Here is a 23,764-nt window from a genome sequence, read left to right as displayed (position 1 = left end):
TAATTGGAGGGAGGCATGGCTACAACAATAGGACAAAGAGACATAAAGTTGAGACTATTACAAAGGGGTGACATCAAACGTCTAGCTACTACGGGAGGACACGGGATAGGTTCTTGCATGGTCAGTATAGTAAATGAGAAAAGGGCTACAATTACTGCTTTATTCTAGGCACCAAGACTGAGCTTGTACGTGTGTGTCTTGGTTCAATTAACACATCGGGGCTAACTAAGCCCTCCACTTTATGACTTTAGGACAAAGGATATTCAATCTGTACAAGATGTATGTGTGGGAGAATACTGATAAGAATTAGGACATTGACCCTGACTATGAAGTGTAACCAGTATACAGGACAAGTTATTGACCTTAACAATATATTGAAAGGGTGTCAAAATTCAAATAATTTGCATTGAAAATATCTTTTCTGTCTTTTCTTTATTTTACATTTAAGAGACAGAGAGATCGGCAAGTTGTTTGTGCTTTTGTGCTTATTTTGAAAACACATGTTGAAAAACGTGATGATTTAGTAATAGGTTTGAGTTCGCACTTTGATACTGTCGCTCTTCCAAAGATTCGTTACTCCGAATATCCATTATTACCTGGATTCATTATTCGTAAGGTTTGTTATTCCGAAAATGAAAAAAAAAAAACCTAACAACATCCATCTTAGTTAAATGGACTTACTGCGTTTTATTATGACGAAACTTTGGAGTAACAAACCTTATATCATTTCTGACTTATATGATAACAAAAATCCTTATTGGTAACATAGCATTGTGTAACACAAGGAGCAAACGCAGAGGGATTTCTTCTCTCCCCCCCCCCCTAGCTAAACTTTGTATTTCGATAACGGAGCACATTCTTTTGGCTTTTCTTTGTCAAATCTTTGTCATATTCAGCTTTGACCGTGTTCGTTTAAAAGGCAAATTTTGCATGGTAGACTTTAGATAACAAATTTAGGACCTGAATCTTTATTTCGTGATTACGAAATTTTGATAAATATGTTCGTTGTCAAGGACGTGCTCTTTATCGCCAATGCATGGGAGTGTTAAATTTTTGAAATCAGTCAATTCTTAAAGCGATCTTCTTCTATTTCTTTTTTTTTCATACGGACTTGGGTTAATAACTGATCTTCGGTTAAGACATCTATATAGAGTTATAATAAAACATGTTGTCAAAAACATCATCCAATTTATTTTGGTAATGGTAATGAAAGCAGTGTGTGTGGAAAATAGTTTTCTTCCCCAATTTTCAGAGGTTACCGATGGCCTGCTTACAACTGACAAGGCATAACATCTCATTTGATTCTTTTAACCGGAATTGTAAATTTGCAAATGGTAGACGTTATAATTGCCGAATTCATTGATTTGCTTGATGGATCATAAATTATTAACGACAAGGCGTAATGTTTCATCAGATGGACTACGTCGCTGAAATTACACGTACGTTTGTACGTTCATCTAGGAGAGATGGAAAAATGTTTTCTTTTATTCGTCGGCATGAGAAGATAAACAAGCTTTTATAATTGAGAATTGATCATAATCATTTAGGATTTTGCAGAGGAGGTTGTTCTCGACATGAAAACGCTGTTTGTTATGAGTAGAATGCGTTGCCAACTCCAAAGAACTGCTCTGTTTAATATCTTGTTTGTTACGAACGTCCGTGAGCTATATGCGAACCTTCGTGATGAAAACTACTCAATGTTTGTTGGGTTATAGAGACTGCCTAGATCAGATACATCTTAAAAAGCATCTTATTATTTGGGAGTAACGATGAAATTATGGAATAGTGAAATGATATCGAAATATTGAGTTTCTATAAAATGCGCGTAAAGCGGAGAAAGTGTTAAGCGAAACAGTAATATTTCAAAAGAAATAATGATTTGGTTAAAGCATCAGTTGTCTACCATTACCTACAGGTTAAGAGTACATTCTTAATATTCTGCCAACACATACACATATCCCTTAAAATACTTCTTTACGATTTTGAACTGAATCAGATCATTGCAAGCTATGTTAAATGGTATTCAAATGTATGTCCAGTATTATTCCTGACGGACGTTCGCTGCTCTGGACCTAGTAAACTTCCGCGGTGAATAAAACTTGTTCTTCTGGGAAGATCCTAGTATGATTGGGTTCATATTAAAGCTTGAATTATACTCTTTCAGGTAAAATAACTGGTTATGATTAATTCAGACTTTTAGAATTTGGTGTTGTTTTGGCTCAATTGTACATCGTTCAACATTCTGACCCATATATAAGCGCATTCATAGTTATACAGAACAGAGAAACTGGATACAGAATTGATTTATGAACAATATTTTATATATGTATACAGCTTCAGAAAATATTACGATTGAGGTAAGGGAGTTTTGAGCATTAATTCAAGTTTTTCAACACTGTACTCTCCACTGAAATGAACACTAGCCGTGAATTATGTCCAGACAAAAAGATTTACAGTCTGAAAAAAGAAAAACATTAATCTGTTTTTGTTTCGTTGAGCAACATTCGTCTCCATTCAGTCCTTCAAACTAATCATACAGCGCAGGGACTCATGTAAACCCTATACTCTCCAGCAAACTATTTCGGGGTATTTTTATACTATAGAGTTTCATTCACTACCAGCCTCGTATTTTCATTAATATGGTTGTTAAATAAATGCAGGGTTCCACCTGTGATGGCTTTGAGGACATGTCGGGATTGTGTGTAGACCGACCTAAAACATAAGCGTAGATACAATGATTATGGTGTTGTTTTGTGCGTAAAACAAAAGAAGTGTTTTCACGATTATGCGTGCGTCCAGTATCACTATAATAAAATTCTGGTCCGAACATGTGGAAACTGTGATTGTCCAATTGATGTAAGTTCTCAATCATCAAGGTAGCGTTCAATTAAGGTACAAAATTAAATCGTGTGAAACTAAAGCAGCAAGTCCCGATGCAATTAGATGTAAATTAATTTTGCACCATTATTAACCCTAAAAGGCGGCTAATGCAGTTAAATGTTTATGGACTCTCCACTATCCTGCCATCTTTTCAGATGGGATAAAAACAAAAACAATACTAATCAATTTGAATGATAGAGGTTGAATCAGAGGAGGCAAATTGTTGCAGTGGTTTAATCAATTGAATTTAACTATTTTGTCTAACCATCCTTTCACAGATACCAACACATATACCCCTGAACCGGGGAAAGAAAAAAACGAAAATGCCAACAATGCTGACCCAGCTTCGGGACCTTCCGATGATAACACCTCCGGTTTTCTGTCGACACCACCTGAGATTCTTGCTCGGGGGACGAGAGCAAAACGCGCCTATGCCGAAGCAGCCCGAGACGGCACGAAGAAGGTTTACCGAACACGACTTATGCTCGTCGGCCAGGAACGAGTTGGGAAGACCAGTCTAAAGAAGTCACTTACAGGTCAAAGGTCAGATACCCTTCACTTCTCTTGGCTCCAAACATATAAATGCAATCAAACACATCCAGCTCATATTGCAAAAGTCAACTCAAAATATTCAAACTACCAAGATTTTTTCTTTTTTGCATATACAAAGTGAAACTGTAGTTTTTGATTGTCATCAATCTGCTGTTACTGTCCAGTTATCGTACATAGTGCTTGTTGACGATTCATATATACAAATTGTGATTTCATTCGCATTTTGCATTCTCTCCAATATAGATTCGATGAAAATGAAGCAATTACGGATGGAGTCGAGACTACAAGTGGATGTGATATCAGTATAGAACTCGCAAAGGCTGGTGGGAAGTGGTGCATTCATCAGAAAAAAGGCACCACTGATGAAGCGAATGGTGAGGAGAACTTATTAACTTTACTCTATGATTTAGTTATTTTTGTCTCGCCACCGTAGCGGAACCGAGACATAGACGTCATTTTTCAGCCGGCGTCGGCGTCTAAACTTTCCACAGCTTTGCGCTATGATCACCAAACCCACACCACATGTACAAAACCTAAAACTGCTGGTCAGGTTCGAATATTGTATGTTAAGTCCGCGCAAGGTCAAAGGTCAAAAGTCAATGAAACTGCTCTGATTTTTAAACAGTATGCACTGCTTGTATCCACAGAGTTGAGCTATGACCACATTCACACCCCTTGTACATTACCTAAAAACGCTGGTCATAACAAATTTAAAATATAGGTAAAGTCCGGCAAGGTCCTATAGGGGGTCTAGGTCAAAATGTCAATGAACTTTCCCTAATAAGCAGTCGTCTCACAGTATTGTGGTGTAGGACCCGGCCCCACTCTCAATAAATTTCCACAGCTTTGAGCTATGACAACCAAATACACACCACAGGTACATCACCTAAAGATGCCGGTGAAGTCCGACAAGGTCAAAGGTCAATTAGTCATTGAACTTTACCTGATAGGCAACGTAGGCCCTATACACGTATAGTGGTGTACTCTTGAGAACTTTGTGCAGATTTGAGCTATGACCACCAAATTCAAAGCACAGGTACATTACCTGAAGATGTTAGCCAAGTTCGAATGTTCCTGATTTCTGACAAGGTCAGACATCAACAAGTTAATGAACTTTCCGTGATTTAAGCACCATATATTGTGTGTTCTCAATAACTGTCCTCAGCTTTGAGCTATGACCACAAAACTCACACCACTTTGCCTTGTTATTTAACGAAATATTGGATTAACAAATCCTGAAACTGCCATATGTTCAAATTCCCAGTTCTGTATGCTTTCAAAGAATAATGATATTGCATTTAATCGAAATTATGATGTCATAGTCTCACACGTGAAACAATGATCAGTTAGTACCGTAATATACTTTGAGCAGTTTTACATTTTCTCGCAGAGGACTCATACAAGCAGGCTCTGGCTGATGCTATTGCCAAACAACTCATCATAAGCTCACGAGAGGTAGGTTGTTTAATGAGAAAAGTATTGAACATGATTTCATAGCCAGCTTATCCAGTTGTTCTAGTTCAGGGTTATTCACCACATAGTAATCATAAAGCAAAATTTTGGAAATTTCATTAACCATAAAACATAATTTCTTTAGTCACATGCCAAATTTCGTATATTTTGCACTTTTTTCAACTAAAATACGTTTGTTGACTCTGTTTACAGAAAAAGACCCCACCACAATTGTCTAATTACATACAATCTTTTTAGGCTGCGTTTGTCTAACTTGAAAGAGAAAATCACTACCCAGCTAACATTTGAACGTTTTCTGAACGTTCTTGAAACGTTCCAATTTCGTTATTTGGACGTTTTGTCAAAACGTATTCAGAACGTTTTTTTTTTTGTGGAAGGTTTTCGACGTATTAAAACGTTTCAAATCTATAAAAACGCTATGGACATCAGAAAACCTTTAAATAATATATAAAACGTTATGAGAACGTTCTGCGGACGTCAAAAACGTTCAAAAAAAGTTCAAAAACGATTTAATAATGTCTAAAAAAAGTCTTATGACCCTTTCCAGAACGTTTAGAGAACCTGGCGGCGATGAGGGTTTTGTTGGGCGGTGGACGGATGGTCTCGTTGTTAAGAACTGGGAACCAGATGTTGTTGATATGGAGGCCAGTGTCTTGAGGTACGGTGTTGTGTCTGTGAATTTCAATGGCTTCTCGGATTCTTCTAGAGTGCCAGTGTGAAATAGATGTGATAAGGTGCCTGCGGTCCCAGTCGATGCTGGGACCCACCGCGGTGGTCTTCTCGCTGTGCGTATTTTACGGTGGCTGATTTCTCCCAGTCGTTGAGTTGTTGGCAGGTCTTGTGTTCTTTGAGTTTCGTGTCGAAGTTGCGGCCTGTTTCCCCGATGTAAACTTTGCCCCACTCGCATGGTATGCTGTACACGCCCGGTTGCTTATTGGATGGGTTCTTGTCCTTGTGGGAGTGAAGAATGGAGTGTAGTTTGTTGGAAGAGCTATGTCTGACTTGGATGTTGGCTGATCTCAGGATGCGTTGTAGTTGTTGGGAGGTTTTGGCGATGTATGGAAGAACGACAGTTGTTGGTGGGGCTGGGGGCTGGTGACGGGAGTTTCGTCGGTGGGGGTGCTCTTGGTGGTCTTCTTTGTTGGTGGTAGTGTGCGGATCTTCCATCGAGGGTACTGCTTTGATGGTAGTGAAAGCGTTGGTGACATGCCTGAGTTTCTTGTGTAGATGGTTTTGGCCGCTGAGTTGATAGGCTCGTCTGATGAGGGCAGCGGTAGTGGAGGTATCGGTCAGTGTGTGTTGGTTTGCGGTAGACTTGGTGTGATGGGAAACCGGAGGAAGTCTTCTTGTCGAGGACATCTAGGAACGGGATGGAGTAGTCTTCGTCGACTTTCATGGGGAACTTGATGCTAGGATGCTGTTGGTTGAGGTGGTTGAGGAACAGATCAGGTTGTGATTGGCTGTGGGGCCAGATGACGAAGGTGTCGTCGATGTAGCGGAGTCATTGGGAAGGACGAGAGGGAGAAGACCGGAGAGCTTTGGTTTCGAAATGTTCCATGAAGATGTTGGCAATGATTGGAGAGAGGGGGATCCCATGGCCGCTCCTTTCAGTTGCTTGTAGTAGTCAGTGCGCCATTTGAAGAAGTTGGAGTTGAGGCAGGTGAGAATGGGGTCGTGGATTTGGTCATGGGTGAGTTTGGTTCTTGTTTGGAGGTTTGGGTCGGAGATGCGTCGTTGTTTGATGATCTCGCATTCTTCGTTGACGACGACGCTGGTAAAGAGGGAGACGACATCAAAACTGACAAGTAGGTCGGAGGTTAAAGTGTGGTGGCGAGATGTCTTGCTGTGCTGTAGTATGGGGATTATCGGGTGGCGATTATGGGTCGAAGTGGAATGAGAGACGTGTATATCTTGGATTGGCCGAAGAGGATGGGCCAAGTTGCGGAGGCAGAGCGGAGTTGGAAGTAAAGTGGTTTGGGTAGAGCGTCGGATCGATGGAGAGAGAGTTATAGTTTCTGGTCGATTCAACTTTCTGCTGTAGGGTCTATCTTACATTTTCGAGTAGGTCTTGGCGTCATCAAGTAGGTCTTGAATCTTGCAGTCGTAGTCTTGCTTGTCCATAACGACAGTAGCGTTGCCTTTGTCAGCTTGTAGGATGTGGATGTTCTTGTTTTGGCGGAGGTCTTTGATGGTTGTGTGTTCTTTATTGGTGATGTTGGGCTTCGGTGGTGTGGCGTCAGAAAGGGCTTGGGAAACTTTGATTCGGATGTTGTCGGCGGCTGCCTAGGAGAGGAATCGAAGTTTTGGTTCTACTTGTTGGATGATCTCCGAGAAAGGGACTTTCTTTGGAGCTACGGTGAAGTTCAACCCCAGGGATAAGACGTTGTGTTCGGTTTCGATGAGCCGATGTTGGCTGAGGTTGATGACCATGTCCTTGGTTAGTGGGAAGGAAGGTCAGTTGTTGGTAAGGTGGCTTCTTTGGGTATAAAGTTTTGTCGAATATCCTGATCTGCTTGAGTCGGGTGGAATGATAAACCTTGCATGCGGTGTCTGAGCTGAATAACTTTACTTTCCGTAAGTCGTCTAGTTTGAATTGTTGGGCGAGCTGGGATTGAGACAACGATACGGTTGAGTCGATGGTGTGTAGCTGGTTTCTGGTGTGTGCGATGCGACGGGTGAGGGCTGCTCTGGCGTGGTGTAGGATGCGCTGGGCTTTGGGGTGTTATTGGAGGACTTGAGTTGAATGGGGATGATGTGAGAGTCCCGGCAGCATTTGGGGAAGACGAGATGGTTGGTGAGTGTAGAGGCTTTGGCTCGGTCGCGTTGGAGAAGTCTAGCGGTGCGTTGAGTAGGCTCCGATCCCCTTAGAGCTGAAATTAGATGATCTTTGAATGATGGGTTTGAGTGATGGTGTAGATAGTGGATAATGGGTGTGCGGTTAGCCATATGGTAATCCTGAAAAGGACTGTAGGAAGAAGAGGAGGTAGGAGATTATGAGGACTCCTGAGGACGAACAGTCATGCTGTCTTCCAACAGTCCTTTTCAGGACTACCACCTGGTTAGCCGCAAATTCAGTATCCCTTAATGACGAAGACGTAGCAGACATAAAATGTTTTGTAACGTCAATTGATGTTTTGAAAACGTTTTCCAAAAACCTGTGCCTTGTAAGTCCTAACTTTGACGTTATATGTACGTTTTAAAAACGTCCATTTGATATGGAGACGTATGGAAGGTCACTGAAAAAAAAAATTAGGAAACGTTCTTAAAACGTTATGTGTTTGCTAGGTATAGGATCGTGATTCTGCCTCAGAATTTTTTTAGATAAACGCACCCTTCTTGACTGCCTCACTTTTTTTCCCCCAGCAATGGGGAAACCCCCGACATATTGATAATACTCTGTTGGCATTAATCTGGAGTCTAGTGGAGAGATGTAATTTTTACAGCGTAACAATTTGTATTCCTCGCTCTTCAAAATCTCAAGATTTCATAGATTATCTAGGGTGATGAATCACAGTTTCCTCTTCCTCGCCTTTCAGAAAGACCAGCCTGAGAGCCAAGGACCAGATACTACTGACGGCATCAGTCTCAATCCATCTGAAATGGGTAGGTGTGTCATGGTAGCTTATAGGTTATCATGGTATAGTGGGTAGGTGTGTCATGGAAGTAAGTAGGTGTGTCGTAGTAGTAGGTAGGTGTGCCTCGGTGATGAGTACCGGTAGTTGTGTGTCGGTAGCGGGTAGATGTTTGTCAGTAGTGGGTAGTTGTGCCTCACTAGTGAGGAGGTGTGTCACGGTAGTGGATAAGTGTGTCTGTTTATTGTGCGAATGTGTCTTGTTTGAGGATCTGGTGTCTCGTTGGGTAGATGTGTCTTGGTAGAAGGTAGGTGTGTCTAGTTAAGAATATGGCTAGAATCAACGGGTCTCGTGGGACAGTGGGATCAGTATCAGACTCATTGTACCTTGTGGGGATGTCGACCGTGGTAGTAAAACAATCATCGCAAGCAAAATGAGAATTTGTTGTTTTTTGGAGGGAGTATGTATAAATATGGGACAACTACTTTGAAGTGCCTTTCACACGATGTTCCCATAGAGTCTCTTGTGGGTCCCTCCCCCTCATCGGGCGCCGCGTCACCTTCCATCGAGCCATCCATGCCACAGCAGATCGCCAGCCTGGTGGAGAGAATGCTGAAGGAACAGGTGCGGCTGAAGCAATGCGGGGCAGTGGGCGGGGCAGTGGGCGGTGCCAATCCTGACTCTTCATCAGCTGGAGAGGTCTCGTTGAGTATATGGGACTTCGCTGGGCACGATGTCTATTACACAACCCACCAGGTTGGTTTATTGATATCGATAAAATCTTTAGCGAAACTGCATGGATATGGAATTCTCGTGTACCACAAACGAATAAGTGACAGCCATCCACACAAAATGCCAATTATTGTGTCATTAGCCTTGTAACTTGTTGTTTACCTATATATATATATATATATATATATATATATACTAGAATGGATGATTACGAGGGTTGGAGAAAGGTGTAAATGGAAAAAAAAAGTGAGTGAGCCCTATGTAGGGACGTCGAATGAGCAAATGAAGTAAAGATGTGAACACACGACCATATCTCGTAAAACAAACAACCAAAGAAATCATGAGGCACGAAAATCCAAAGCTGACACTTTGCTCGATTTCGTGGAGTCATGAACAACTTCCTCGAGGTATAAGAAAAGATTAGAAAATTCATTTATTTTTTTAAAGTCTGGAATCGGAAAAGGCTCCCTGCTCTTGCGACGTAACAAGATTAATAACCTATAATGCTCAAACTCGTCCTAATAGATCAGGGCGTAGCAAGAAATTATCTTTGAGTTTTTGTCAGGTAACGATTTCCATTGGACTGTTTTTTTGTTTCTTCTTGGCTCCGGCAAGTCAAAAATGTCTGTCCTAATTTCCTTTGATTTCCATACCGTAGTGTTTTTCTGACAAACAAAACTTACAAAAGTAAAAAGTAGCACGAGTACCTTGCGAGTATCAAAGTGCAGTAATGACTTAGAAGTTGGATACTTCTTTTTGAAACTGTTGTCCTTTACAATAGCAGAAAATGTAGACTTGTTGGTTTGATTCTCTCTGATTTCTATCAGGTATTTCTGTCATGGCGTGCAGTCTACGTCGTGGTCTTTGATCTGAGTCACGACCTTCACTCGGTAGTCCCACCTGAGGCTAGAGACGAAATCTACGAAACGGTGGGCGATCACAATTTGAAATCTTCTCCTGTCTCGTAAGAGTGGCGTTGATTAAGATAAAGAACAAGCAATTGATGTAAGGCATGGATTGAAATGTCTTAGTCTCGATGTACAATTGCACTATGGGCGGTGAGTTGGCTCAGTCTGCGTCTGCCTTACGATCCCAAGGACCCGGGTTCGAACTCGAGTCTTGAGTGAGCAATGTTGTTGTAATCATACCGTCCTCTCTGGCAAGAGACAAAACGCTCTGTCCCTCGGATAGGACATAAAATGGAGGTCCCGTGTGTGAGAGAGTCACAACTCATGCACGTAAAAGATCCCGCTTCATTCATTCATCGCAAAGAGCAGGGTGTTTAACCCGGTGAAGTCACAGTGGTCCTACCTCACATCCAACTGGACACCATGGAAGACCAGCTTTGCATAGCTGAATGTGCTATCCAGCAATCTTCTCAGATGTAAAAGGAACAAACAATTGTCCTATTCATATTCACATTGCTGATTTGAATTATAATAAACCAATGTTTAATCCCTTTCACGTTTCGCTCACCGATTAAACATTATAATACAAATCCCTTTGACCTGTTTAGATTTTATTCATCTCTTGTACATAATGGATTCATTATACATTAGTTTTTAATGATGAATATTTGCACATTATCCACCTTTCAAGATTATTTGCTCAGGGAAACTGATGACATTTCTTTTCTTTGAGACCATTGCGTCTCATTTGGGCTCATCTGTTCTTTCTGTCAATTTCTTTACCTGAGTCCAGATAACTTGCAAACTTATTCTATATGACATTCCCAAGTATTTGCTTCTGCCTAGCAACTCTATAAACTCTTATCCAAAGAAATAGAGACTTTAGATAACAGGTTGGCGTAGACGCGAATAGAAAAAGAAAGAAACTCTCAATAGGTGCTATTTCGTCTTGGATGATAGCAATGTTTAAGTCACACACCGGTACTGAAAATTCATTTCAGTTTTAAATTCGTCAGGTTTTCAATGTCGGCTGTGTAGTGAGATAAGGGGTGATTTTAGTGTGTTGTCTGACGCGGAAGAATCGTCGATGTAGCAATCATTGTTTGAAAGCCGAAGAAATACTCTTGCAATTGACAGTGTTAATATTCAAACGTGTGGACACAAAAACAGAATAGAAGTTTTGTCACTGTTCTCGATTGTGCCTTATTTTCCCCCACAGTGTGGCCAAAGTAAGATTCGATCCATAATGTTCAGGACAGGGTGACGTTTTGCTTGTACCAGATTACATTTCAATATAGGACGAATTTACAGACCACAAAGTCGTGTGAAACAGAGAGGCCTCGATATAACATTGTGTTGACTTTGATTACGACACATGTATACCATTTTCATCATGCGTCTCATACTGTGAGTCACTGGTCACTTTGTTTCGTCTATATTAACATGAAATCTGATTCAATCGATCTTTGTTCCTCAGGCCAAACAGAATTCGAAGTCTGAGTTGACATGTCTTCAATTCATCACGTTCTGGCTGAACTCCATCTTCGCTCATGCTGTAGCGCCCTCTTCGGTCACCACAAACAGTACTGGCAAGACGCACCAGAAATCACCCCCCATATTCATCGTGGGGACACATAAACAAAGTATAAGCGGAGATGCCAAGGCGAGAGAGAAAAAGGTTAGAAGAAAAGTTTTTGGCAATACGTAGTTGTCATCATAGAGTTGTTTCTTTTTTTAAATGACACACGAATTTCGTTTTTTGGGGGGTAAAAAACAACTTGAACGTCTTGATTCTGACTTATTTTTAAGGGAAATATCATTCCCTCTGCTTTCTGAAGGAGGCAAGTTCAGCGCTCTTCCTTTATGCTGGTGAAGTTTACCTAGTTCAGCGCTTCTTTCATCCAGTGAACGCATAAGTCTGAATGCTAATTAGTTCCGACCTGTCATCGGTGCGCGTCTCAGCGAAGTCTCCCTATAGGTCGCCGTGGGTCTTTGCAAGGTTGTTGAAACATCGCGGAGACGTTATCAGGGGCGGATCCAGGGATTTCGAAAGGGGGGGGGGGCTCCAAAAATATTTCTGGTGCCACTTCCGGGTTTCATCGGGTACCTGACAAAGATGGTATCTTCAAAAATTAGAGGGGGAATCTTTGTTATTTCTTTTGTTTAAAGAAAAAATAGGGGGAGGCTCTGGATCCGCTTATGGTTATGGACAAAATTAGTCTCCACGACTTGGCCACAGAGTTGATGGACACGTTGCGGAGACGTTTGCGAGACCAGCCGGAGAGTAGAAAAAGTGTCCCAAAGAGCTGAACATGTTCGATTCTCCCGCGTCTACCTGCAGACCAGGCTAGTTTCCAGGAGACGTGTCCGCAACGAACAGAGGCTCGAGTCACCACCAGGTCGCCGTTTCGTCTCCATGCCAATAAGACACCCATTTGACCGTGTGCATCGTCCCTCACTATGGAAACAAACTTAAAAAGTGAGAGCGTGAAGTGTTATTCTGCTTCCATGTTCAGAGTGACTATGGTATGCATATAAAGTAAACTCTAATAAACAGATTTAAGAAGTTTCTCTTGTTCTCGTATGTTGTCAGTAAATCTTCACAAAGTTTCTTGATTTCCTGTATATTTTGTGTTACCAGGTGAAAGCCGCCTTCGAGGATATCCGGAAGACGATACAGAAGAAGCCGTACGAATGTCACGTGATACCTCGCTACTACGCTGTAGACAATAGTCTCGGGGAGGATGATAAGGAGGTGGGAATAAATTCAGCATTGGAAATATATCAGTAACCGACGAACGCATTGTAAAGACTTGGGACTTAGGCGAGTGGATAATGCCATTAATTTGAATTCAGTATGAAATTAGAAACGGGCTATTGGGAAGCATTTTTGCACAGGTTTCGTGTGTACTTTTGTGCGTTTATACAGTTATGCTCTATTTTTCTGCAAGAAAAGAAGCCAACAAGTCTAAGGTACCATTGCACATCACACATCACATATATGATATTATAAAATTGGATTTAGAATCTCTGCAATCTGATTGGTCAGATATTATGAATTGATTTTGTACTGATGCACTCTGAGCCATGCGTCCGGTAGAATCCGACCGCATGGCCGTGCGTCCGTTAATATCCGAAAGCAGGGCTTAAGTCTTGTATAGAGTTGTGGGTGTACTGGACGCATAATGGGAAAAAGATTATCGAATTTCATGAATTTACGGGCCCATTTTATAACACGAATGATGCACAGGTTTATTTCGTAGGTCGATAAGAATTGGATGCGCTATTTACTTTGGAAACAGTCTAAAGCCCACTCACTGCGCTCGTGGGTTTAAACAGTTCCAAAGTTAAACTCGCATATCCAATTCTCAGTTTCTCACCGATCCACTCCGTCCTGTGCATCATTAAATTTTGTAGGCCTATCATAACCAACACTATTAAGTCCTGAAATGGTGGGGGGGGGGGGGGGGCGCTGCAAACATGGCATAGTGGATAAGATTCTCGACTCCCGATCGGAGGGCCCGAGTTCGATTCCCGTCCAGTGCTTACGTCCTTGGACAAGATGTTTTACCCACCATGTCCCTCTCGAGCCAGGTGTATGAATGGGTACCTGGCAACGCTAGGGTAATAATAATGGCAGGGCCTTCTGGTAGAGCACTGGAAACACTGAGAGGTTACCCTGGGTAAATAAGACATTGTTGTTATTATTATTATTATTATTATTATTATTATTATTGTTATTATTATTATTATCATTATTATTATCATTATTATTTTTAAATTTTAGTGTTTAACCACGTTTACGATTGATAGTTGCTGCTAGGTGATTTATTGTGTTATAGATGTACCAAGTCTTCGATCTCACAAACCTCGGTTCTGACACAGAATGTAATCCTACCATGTGATTCTTCTGTAAATTCCCAGATCGCTGCTCTGCGGGAACACATAGAGCGAGTGGCAAAGGAAGAGCCGTACATGGGTGAGAACATGCCGATTAAATATCTTCTCTTCGAAGAGGCTCTCGCGGGCAACAACATCAACTACATGTCCCTCAACGAGGTATGCTGCTGTTCTTCATTATCAAGCTTTCTTTAGCTCAAGAATAGCTCTTGACTATATTCACAACCCGGTAATATTGAGTAGCCCCGGACAATCTTTACACACTATCCCGAATCCCATGCAACCCGCAGTCCGGTACTCTCTGTAGACCCGGAATGTCATTTTTGTGTTTGCACAATCTTGCACATGCCCAGCGAGTAATGGAGATGTGAGAAGTAAATCGAAGACATTTTTATGAATGAAATATATCGGAGAAGTTGATATTTTTGCTTATATTTTGTAATCCTTTGTGTGTCGAGGAGTTCGGACGGTTTTTCTCTGCTACTCCGGGCACTCAGACCACACAAAGAGTTTGGGGAAAGCGATGTACTATTTGGTTTCTTCCAAAAGATTACTTAGACTTGTCAGTATTGTGCTGATAATTCTTCTTCTTCTTTTCCCGACAGGTTCAAGATATGATGCGGAAAGTTGGTACATACAGTGACCAAGAGCTAGTCACCATGCTCCATTTCTACCACGACCTCGGCTTCATTGTCTACTTCGGTGAGGTGGAGACGGAGGATGAGGAGGAGGAGGAGAGTCACCTACGAGACATCGTCATCCTCAACCCACAGTGGCTCATCGACGTCTTCAAACAGGTCATCACTGTACTGGAACCAGCCAAGAGAGTAAGAGTTAGGGGTTCCATTTTTTCCATTAAGTGCTTCCATTTAAAGGTCAAAGTGCAAAGCGATTGCAGCCTAATGGCGTGTGTTCACCCGATGAGAATAAATGATAATGCGTTCAAGATAGAATGGGTCTACTTCCAATGAAGCCGATCCAAAAACATAACTTGTCATTATGATCTTTGCATGCACTTTGCTAATTACTGTAATTCATTCAATTTATCTTTTAAGTTACTTCTATTTGTTGTTATTTGTTCTTTCTATTTTGATATTAAAGTGACAGATGTTCATGGCAATTGTACTCGAACTGTGCATGTTAGCCAGTGTTAGCAAGTGATGGGGTTCAGTCAGATGAATTGTGCTTTGATGCAGATTTCAGAGGCATCACATCGTAATCTTAGATATTCAAATGAAATGTATCCCTTGGTGTTGTCGGGATGTTTAGGATGGCATTGTGAGCGATGCTTGGACCAAGCTGGAGCAAGACGGCGTGCTTGAAGAACGTCTTATCCGTCACATGTGGGAGGGATTCCTGGAGCAGAAGGGCGCCCTCGTACAGCTAATGGCAAAGTTTGACCTCATCTGCGAAGCCCCTCCCCTAAAACCCGAGAGTACAATGAGCGATGGAGAGGAAACAATGGTAAGTCATCAAGTAACAGAAATACGGCGTGCTTGTGGCAAGACTGGGGGGAGGGGGGCGTTGTAATCAAGTTGCGATCAATATTGCAAAACCACAAAATCAAAGGTGTAAGTCTAGAGATTAATTGCAAATTGCTTATCCATTCTGTTGCAAGAAAAGGTTACACTCTATCAAATGCAAGTCGTGTTATCATTTGTAAATAAAGGGCAAACTTTATATGATGAATTTAGGGTAGTATAAAAATGTGTATATCATTTACTTTTATTCGTCTCTCATCTTTATTTCAACGCCATATTACCATGACGTCATAGTGAATAGACCACGGGAGTACTTTTTGGAATATTGCGTGTTGCGTAACTTTCCTCTGGTCTCACTTATATCGCAGACTTAGATTTACCAGGGGAGAACCGCGCCTTTTTCGCAGCAAAGTGGTTTATCTTGTGCCTGTTTAAATTGTCTTTAGAAATGAGGGAATATGTTTTTTTATTGGTTGGACAATGAGAGTTCTTTTCATCATATTTTCATCGTCGCCCTCTACGTTCACTACTGTTGTACTCACAGGATGATCGATCAGTCATGAAGCAGTACTACGTCCCATCCAGACTAACACCGTCTTGCTCGCGAGAGGACATCGGGCAAATTGACAAAAAGTCGTCGTTGGAATTTTACGTGGATTTTCGTGGTTTCTTACCGGGTATGTTCCCAAATTCCCTAGGCTGAAATAACAACCGAAATAAAGATTTTAAAGAGGCCCTTTTGTTCTTTTAACTGAATTTCTCAGTTTGAGACATTCTAGTATGTGTGAAAGGGAGCTTCAAAACAAGCTCCGTGGTTATTCTTTAACATTAAAAATAGTTTAAACTCATTGAAACAGAACAGTGGAAGGTTTCATGGAAATTGGATAAATTATAGAATTAAATATAAAGGAATTTTCCATATTTCTCTTAAAGCACTATCCTGCTACATACTTGCTTTTTCAAATTTCAGTTCATGTCGTCACAACCTCTCATATCTGCTCTGTTATTACCATGTTATTTTATTGGTGATTTGAACAATTTGCAAATAAGCAATCTTATAACTCTTGACGTCATTTTGTGTATCATGAAGATGGCTTGTTTCACCGTCTAATGACTCGCACTGTGCGGTGGATTGACGATGAGGGCGGAGAACCAGTTCTTTTGTTTTACCGCCAAATCAGTCTGATGCCAGACGACTATCATCAGGTTTTACTTGAAATGCTGCCACCTCATGAAGCTGCCATCAAGGTAATTATTGTCAGAGACTGGATGAGAATATCAAAACATCGCTTGCCTTGTACCAATAGTCATTCTTCTTTACTTAATAAAAAATATGTAGTTGTGATCTGCAGCCTGTAAGAGTTAAAGGGGAAGTCCAGTCCGAATATAAGTTAATCTGAAAAGAAACAGTAAAATATTACGAGTTCAATGGTATAAAGAAGTTAGGATATTTTGAAGTTTTGTGAATTTTTCGGGAAACAGTAATATGCAAACGGCAAAGTGAACATGTCATCCCCTCACCACTTGTCATATACTCGTAGTTTGTACTTAAAATTTTTGAAATTTCCCATTTTTAATTCAACCGCAATTATGCCAAGGCTCTATTCCTTGTATGTGTAACTGATCATTATTCTGAAGTTATTCAACCAGGAATAATACCATGTTCCAAACTTCAATGAAAGAAACATTTAATTTTTTGTCATTCTTTTTTTTTTGTACACAATCAATGGAAAATTGTGAGGTTATGACATGGTTAGCTCATTCTCATTTACATATTCATAACCACTGTACAAAAACTCATACAACAATTAGCAAAACTTTAAAATGTTGAATGTCTAAAACTTCCCTATTTTTCATCAGATTACAGTCAAAATTTATTTTAATTCTCTCTTGGTATCCCAGGACTTCAAGGGTATGAGACTGTACAATATGAACATAACAATCCAACCGACATGATATATGGGGAACCCAGTCCCTGTAGCATTCAGTATAACATGATGCACTGTGTAACTTCTCTACAGATTACTGTCTTTAGAGCTGACATTGCAGACCCGGAAGACGACGCAGGCATAAGTCACGTGACTGATCCTCCTAAACCCGATGTTGTGAAACGGGTAAGTTAAGGTGATGGTTCTGAATATACGGAGAATAATGACAAAGTAATAATGTTGTTGACAAAAATAAGTTAAAACACTCTTTCTTGGAAATAGAGATAATTGGCCGTCTTCAGATAGGGGATAGCGACAACATGTTATGTACTGATAACCCCCTTAGTTATACTGTTCGCATTGTTCTCAAGAAAGAAACGGCACCACATAGGTTATATTATGTTAAACATTGTGGCAACATTATACGATTCCAACTGAATGCGATGCTACCTGTTCTTCATATAAGTTTGAATGATAAGTTCATTCAAATTGTTATCGTCAATTCTTCACGTAGATTTTACTGGTTCCACCTTAACCGCATTACACACGCACAAAACGCACCTTAAACGAACGTTTAATCGAGTTCACTGTCACTGAACACTACTCTCTTACAGGTCATGACCTTTCTAACCGACACACTGGCCAGTATCCGCCGTCAGATGGCTAAGAGAATCCAGTATGATGTATGTTTTGCCTGTCCAAGGTGCGGCAAGAAGAAGACGTTTAAGGAGGGAAGTAAGAAGCAAAGTCTGAGATGTGGTATGCACGCCATTCGAGTGGCCTCCGTCTGGGCCAAGTTCGGTGAGAAAAATGTGACTCATTCACTCAACGTGCTAGTTGACTTGAGTACAATTAATGAGTGTAGCCAGACAAACCAAAATGAAATGTTACCCTTGATAGAGTTTATAGGCTTATGGAGTTTGATATATGTTCTGGAATGTCTCCATTAATCGTTGCTTTGTACTTAAAGGGACATTCCAGACGATTTTCATAATTTCACATCATGTAGTACATAAATTGACAACTCCATGTATAGATTTGTAGAATTCATTGTGGTTCTTGATCAGAGAAACAATACTTTGAAAACCCTTAAACAGATTACACTGAAGAAGGATGATGGCATAAAAGGTTCACACTGTAAAAACATCGGTGTTAGATTTAACACCAAGGGGGTTAAATCTAACACCGATCAAACTTCAATAAAGGACCACACCCACAGGTGTTAAAAATGCACTGTGATGGTGTTGAAAAGTGTTCACCTGACACTTCGTGGTGTTAATTTGACACTGTACCTGGTGTTATTTTCATTCATTCATTCATTCATTCATTCATTCATTCATTCATTCATTCATTCATTCATTCATTCATTCATTCATTCATTTCTTTATTGGTCTATGTCAGACATAGAAATTTGGCTTCCACTGGCATTACATTACAACAAAATGATCATGACAATACAAACACATTTTACATCACAATTACATAATTACATCTATGATGAGCACAATGAATACAAACAACACCCTATAACTCTATTACATATACAATATATCAATTCTTTATAACCCTATATAAATCAAACTACTTCAACCGTTCTCAGCCCTCAACTTTAAATTTACAAAATAAATAGCTTATATCAGAAAATTCAAAATAACACACACACACGCACACACATACACAAATGACTAACATGAGTCTCAGTTAACAATTGTCATAACAACCAGTAATAGCAAACATATCATAACTAAATAAACCCTCTGATATTCCCTATAGGGTTAATTATGTACATCAAATCACTTCAAACATATATATAATAATATTTCAACATTTCAACATTATTTTGACACTGTACTGGTGTTAATTAAAAAATGACACCACATGGTGTTGATTTGATATTTGTTGGTGTTAATATCAATGGTTTAACACCCGTCCAGCTTCAATAATGGACCACACCAGCTGGTGTTACTTTGGTGTAAATTTATTTTCACATTTTTTTCAAAAATCTAGTATTTTAATGTAAAATTCTTGATCGTCCTGTTTAAATTAAAAATCAACAAGAAGTGCAGTTGCTAAGAAACTCTTCAAGAAACAGTTTAAAAGTTGGAAATGACACCCGTAGGTGTTGATCTAACACCATAAATGAGCACCGAAAATTTAACACCAGCTCGGTGTTCACTATTTAACACCGGACTTTTTGCAGTGCACATATTTCAGAAATGTGCAGTGTAATTCTATTATATTACTGCTTACTTGCGAGTTCACCTCTGTATAATCTATGCATGCGTTTTTCTTTTGTTCTGCTTCCTTGAGCCCCAACTCATGCATTCTTATGATGACTCTGCCATGTCATCATCCTTGTTCATTGCAATTTGTTCTAAATTTTGAAACTATTCTCATTCTTCATCGATATTATCATAAATTCTGAAACTCTGTCCTTTGTATAACTAATTTATAGTTGTTCAAATGTAAAAATATGTAAATCATCCGGAGGTCTCCTTTAAGACATGTGGGGATAAGTTTGATTTACCGATTGCCACCCCTTTTCCTGATTATTAATTTTTCATTCTGAAATAAGATTCTGCTTTATTGACTCTCGACAAATTGCCCTTCGTAAAGGCACCGATTATTCAGCGTTTTAGTAATAACACTCTCCACTGAAGCGAGAGAAATCGGTGCTTGTTTCCGTCGATGTAGGGCGAATGTCAATTTCAATAAAACGCCTCGAGTCGAGGATTCGTTTATTTGAACTGTGGTATAATTTGATGATTCTATGGTATTTGTACTATATGATGATAAAGATTTATTGAGTATTATTTGAATTTATCCTCAGATAGATAGATAGATAGATAGATACTTGAACAGAGTTTTAGTGAAGATGAGTTTATTAACCAGTAGAAGACTTATGACGTTATCTTCATTTGACTTGGTGATGTAGCAATCTTAAGATGTAACGTATAGAGTCATAAAATTTTCTCCTTTTTATATTTTCGTCTATGTAAGATTCATTCACCATAATTGCATTTCCGATGATCATCTTTAACGTGGAGTGGAGTTTTATTTTCGGGAAATATTTCTAGACATTGTTTTATGTTTGGGAAATATTCTTATACATTGTCAAATGACGTATTTCTGTTCATTTGAAATTCTAATCGAGAATGTAAAACACCTTCCCTATCAGCTAACAATATTCTTCAAATACTAAAATCGGGAGCTTTGTTATTCTATGGCTAAGTTGAATAAATCACATATTACTCATTCATTTTATATTACTGTCTTCGTTTAAGTCATTTTAAGCATATGAGGCAGAGCACTGTATTTCATTTTTGAGCCTCTTTTATTGAAAGATTTATCTTTTATTCTAAAGATACTTGTAACATCTGTGCAGGAAGACTTTGTTGACGAGCATATTATATTGTTTTAGTTCTTTCTCATTTTTTTTTTTGAATTAAAAATCAACATTATTTTTAGTATACATATTAACATAAATATCAACGTTCTTAATTTCATTACGGTTTTCACTGTTGTCGCTAATCCTATTGGTACTCTGATATAACTACTTGTTATACTATTATCATTTTTAGTAAAAGATATCCATTCCCAGGACACCGAGTAAACTACAGAGAAATTTATCGTTTGACCCTGTATTCCAACATGTCAGTGTGTGTATTTTATGTCTTCTAGGTATGGAACACTCTGGGGCGGTCGAAGGGAGCGAGAGTCCTCTCGTCTGCAGGAAGAAGAAAGGTATGTTACCTGTCACATGATTAGTTGCCATGGTAATGTTTGCCTCAGATACCTTCCTGCGGAAATAAATGATGACAAGAATGTTCCAGTGATTTTTATTTATCATTATTTTCTATTTATTTTTATTTTTTGCTTGTCAGCGGAAGAAATCCGAAAGTGGCACCAAAAGTTGCGCTGAAGGCCTTTTCTTTCTTTGTTTTGTTTTGTTTTGGCTTGTTAGTTCATGAAACCCGGAAGTGTGCCCACACCAAAAGATGCGCTGAAGGCTCTTTCTTTCTTTGTTTTGTTTTGTTTTGTTTTGTTTTGGCTTGTTAGTTCATGAAACCCGGAAGTGTGCCCCCAGTTTTGAAAACGTTCCACTAGCAGTGATGTTTGTTAACCTTCTCAATACAACTGAATATAATGGTAGAATAAAACTGCTGTGCTGTCAATGATATCAATCGCTTTCATTTATATCTTTCACCTAAGTGAGGGTATTGTGTCATTGCATCAGCACTTTTCTGTTGACATAAAAAGTGTTATAAAATGAATAGTTTTGCAAAGAGAAAAAAAAAAAGGCTTCTTTCCAGTGCCGTTATTGCAATATTGAAACTAAAGTAGTCTTTGTATGAAGGATGCATTTTTTTTTTCTATACCAAAATCTGAACCTTAGCAAAGATTGTAAGCAAGACATGGGGATGCGTTGTGTAATGAGATGACATCATAGATTTATGAAAAGTATCAAACACATGAAAATACCATTCGTTGTTCTTCTTTCTTCTTACATAAAATATGTGAATGTTACTGTCTTTGACCACCACGCAATACCAATCTTTTGTGATTGTTTGAGCATAATGTTACGCCGTGACATCATCTATTAACAGGTGAATCTTTTCTATTGTTTCGCTTTCCTCCTGCCTCTCTAGACGTTCTCTGTGACAGGTACTTCAGTGACCTAGCGGAGAAGATTGGCTCTGAGTGGAAGACCCTTGCCTTGAAGTTGGGCCTCAAGAAGGCTGACTGTGACCACATTACTGAGGAGCATCATGTACCCGTCGATCGCATTTTCAATGTGCTGCACACCTGGCGCGAGAGGGCGTCCTGTAGAAACAAGAAGGAAAGGATCGCTGAGCTATGCAAGGGACTTTGTGATTGTGGGCGAACGGACTTGGCGGATCGTGTCAAGGAGGATGCAGGAATCAGCTAACAGTACAGAGAACTCCTCACATGACATTATAGGAAGTGCTGCTTCAGATTCTCCAACCACAAACTGCATCTCTTTAACGGGAGATTTTCCCGCCTGGAACACCCAGTTAACTAGACTCTGATCGCGCGTACGAGAGCGAAGCGTCAATTATACGTCTTTTCCGGCAGGGGTCCTTTTGCCCACGTACTAAGGCCATGGAAGACATGGGCTAGGGCCTATAAGTCCTGTCTGGTGCTATCTTGGCCTTATTTGTAAACATATTTATTACTAAAGTGGGGGAACGTTATAGTTTGGAGCGTGAGACACACAGCTAGAGAAAGAAATATTCAAAGAGCGGGAGATTTTGAGCGACTGGCCTCAATCCCCCGTAGATCTCCCTCCGAATGCGGAAGAGTTGGTCTCTTGCTTTTTGAACCGGCTTTCCCATTATTAGCAAAACTGATACCAACATGCTATTGTATCCGTCATGTTTGGCAAGAATTTACATAAATCAACATTATATATCACTGAATAGTGGATAGTGGGTAGTGGATAAGATTCCCAGTGGGAGGACCCGAGTTCGATTCCCGCCCAGTGCTTAGTCCTTGGACAAAATGTTTTTACCTACCATGTCCCTCTCGACCCAGGTTATAAATGGGTATCTGCAACGCTAGGGTAGTAATAATGGCAGGGCCCTCTGGGAGAGCAGTGGCAACACTGAAGAGGATACTCTTGGTAAATAAGACATCATCATTATGGTTTGACAGCACGTCTACTCGTTAAGTAAAATCTTATCCTATTTTTTTAGAATTTTGTATATTTTTTCCCCTAATTTTTACAGTATGGTAATATAGTCAATTCGTTAAATAAAGAAAAATGGGGTCCCCAAAACAAAGAAAGAAAGAAAGAAACAAACAAATATGCTCGAGATCGTTACAGTCGTTGGAGATCAACACTGTCAGACTCTTGCTTGTGAACATACTTTAGTACCTTTTATACGAATATGAGGTAATGGTTCCAGGGCAAGTCCATTTCATTCACAGATACGAGCTTTTTTATGAACCTCAATATTTCAATTCTGTTTCTGTTGTTAGAGTTTACTTTAGTCGGTATTCATTCCGATCTGGTCAGTCTACTGTGCGGCAAGCTTCAGGCAAACTCTATAAGGTTGTCACCGACGTAGAGAAAGTTTGTGTTAAGTTTCAATACACATCTACGACAGAGCAGATAGGCCTACTTCGTACTATATCAACATACTTCGTACAAATGTATGCCTTATTACCAGAGAAATGTTATAACGTATGTAAACAGGCTCGAGTATCAAAGTCAATTTGGACTCTGGCTGAACCAGGCCCGCTGGAATCACGGCTGGTAACATCGGTTAGTGCCGAACAGTATCCCGAACACTGCCACAGTTTCACGAGTGTGA

At 39.9% G+C, this 23,764-nt stretch overlaps 1 protein-coding gene across 1 annotated transcript; it reads left to right on the top strand.

The window, feature by feature from the left end:
• The first annotated feature begins 8,445 nt into the window (after nt 1-8,445).
• Nucleotides 8,446-22,356, top strand: LOC140236119 (leucine-rich repeat serine/threonine-protein kinase 2-like). The gene is made up of 14 exons (XM_072316092.1): nt 8,446-8,508; nt 8,995-9,233; nt 10,037-10,138; nt 11,595-11,795; nt 12,759-12,872; nt 14,042-14,176; nt 14,623-14,844; nt 15,287-15,481; nt 16,043-16,175; nt 16,589-16,746; nt 17,520-17,612; nt 18,041-18,227; nt 21,108-21,170; nt 22,076-22,356. The coding sequence occupies exons 1-14, from the start codon at nt 8,505-8,507 to the stop codon at nt 22,354-22,356; spliced, it is 2,127 nt and encodes a 708-aa protein (XP_072172193.1). The 5' UTR covers nt 8,446-8,504.
• Nucleotides 22,357-23,764: the final 1,408 nt, after the last annotated feature.

Source organism: Diadema setosum, chromosome 12, assembly GCF_964275005.1.
Source record: "Diadema setosum chromosome 12, eeDiaSeto1, whole genome shotgun sequence".
Taxonomy (NCBI): Eukaryota; Metazoa; Echinodermata; class Echinoidea; order Diadematoida; family Diadematidae; genus Diadema; species Diadema setosum.
This window is presented reverse-complemented; position numbering and strand designations above follow the sequence as displayed.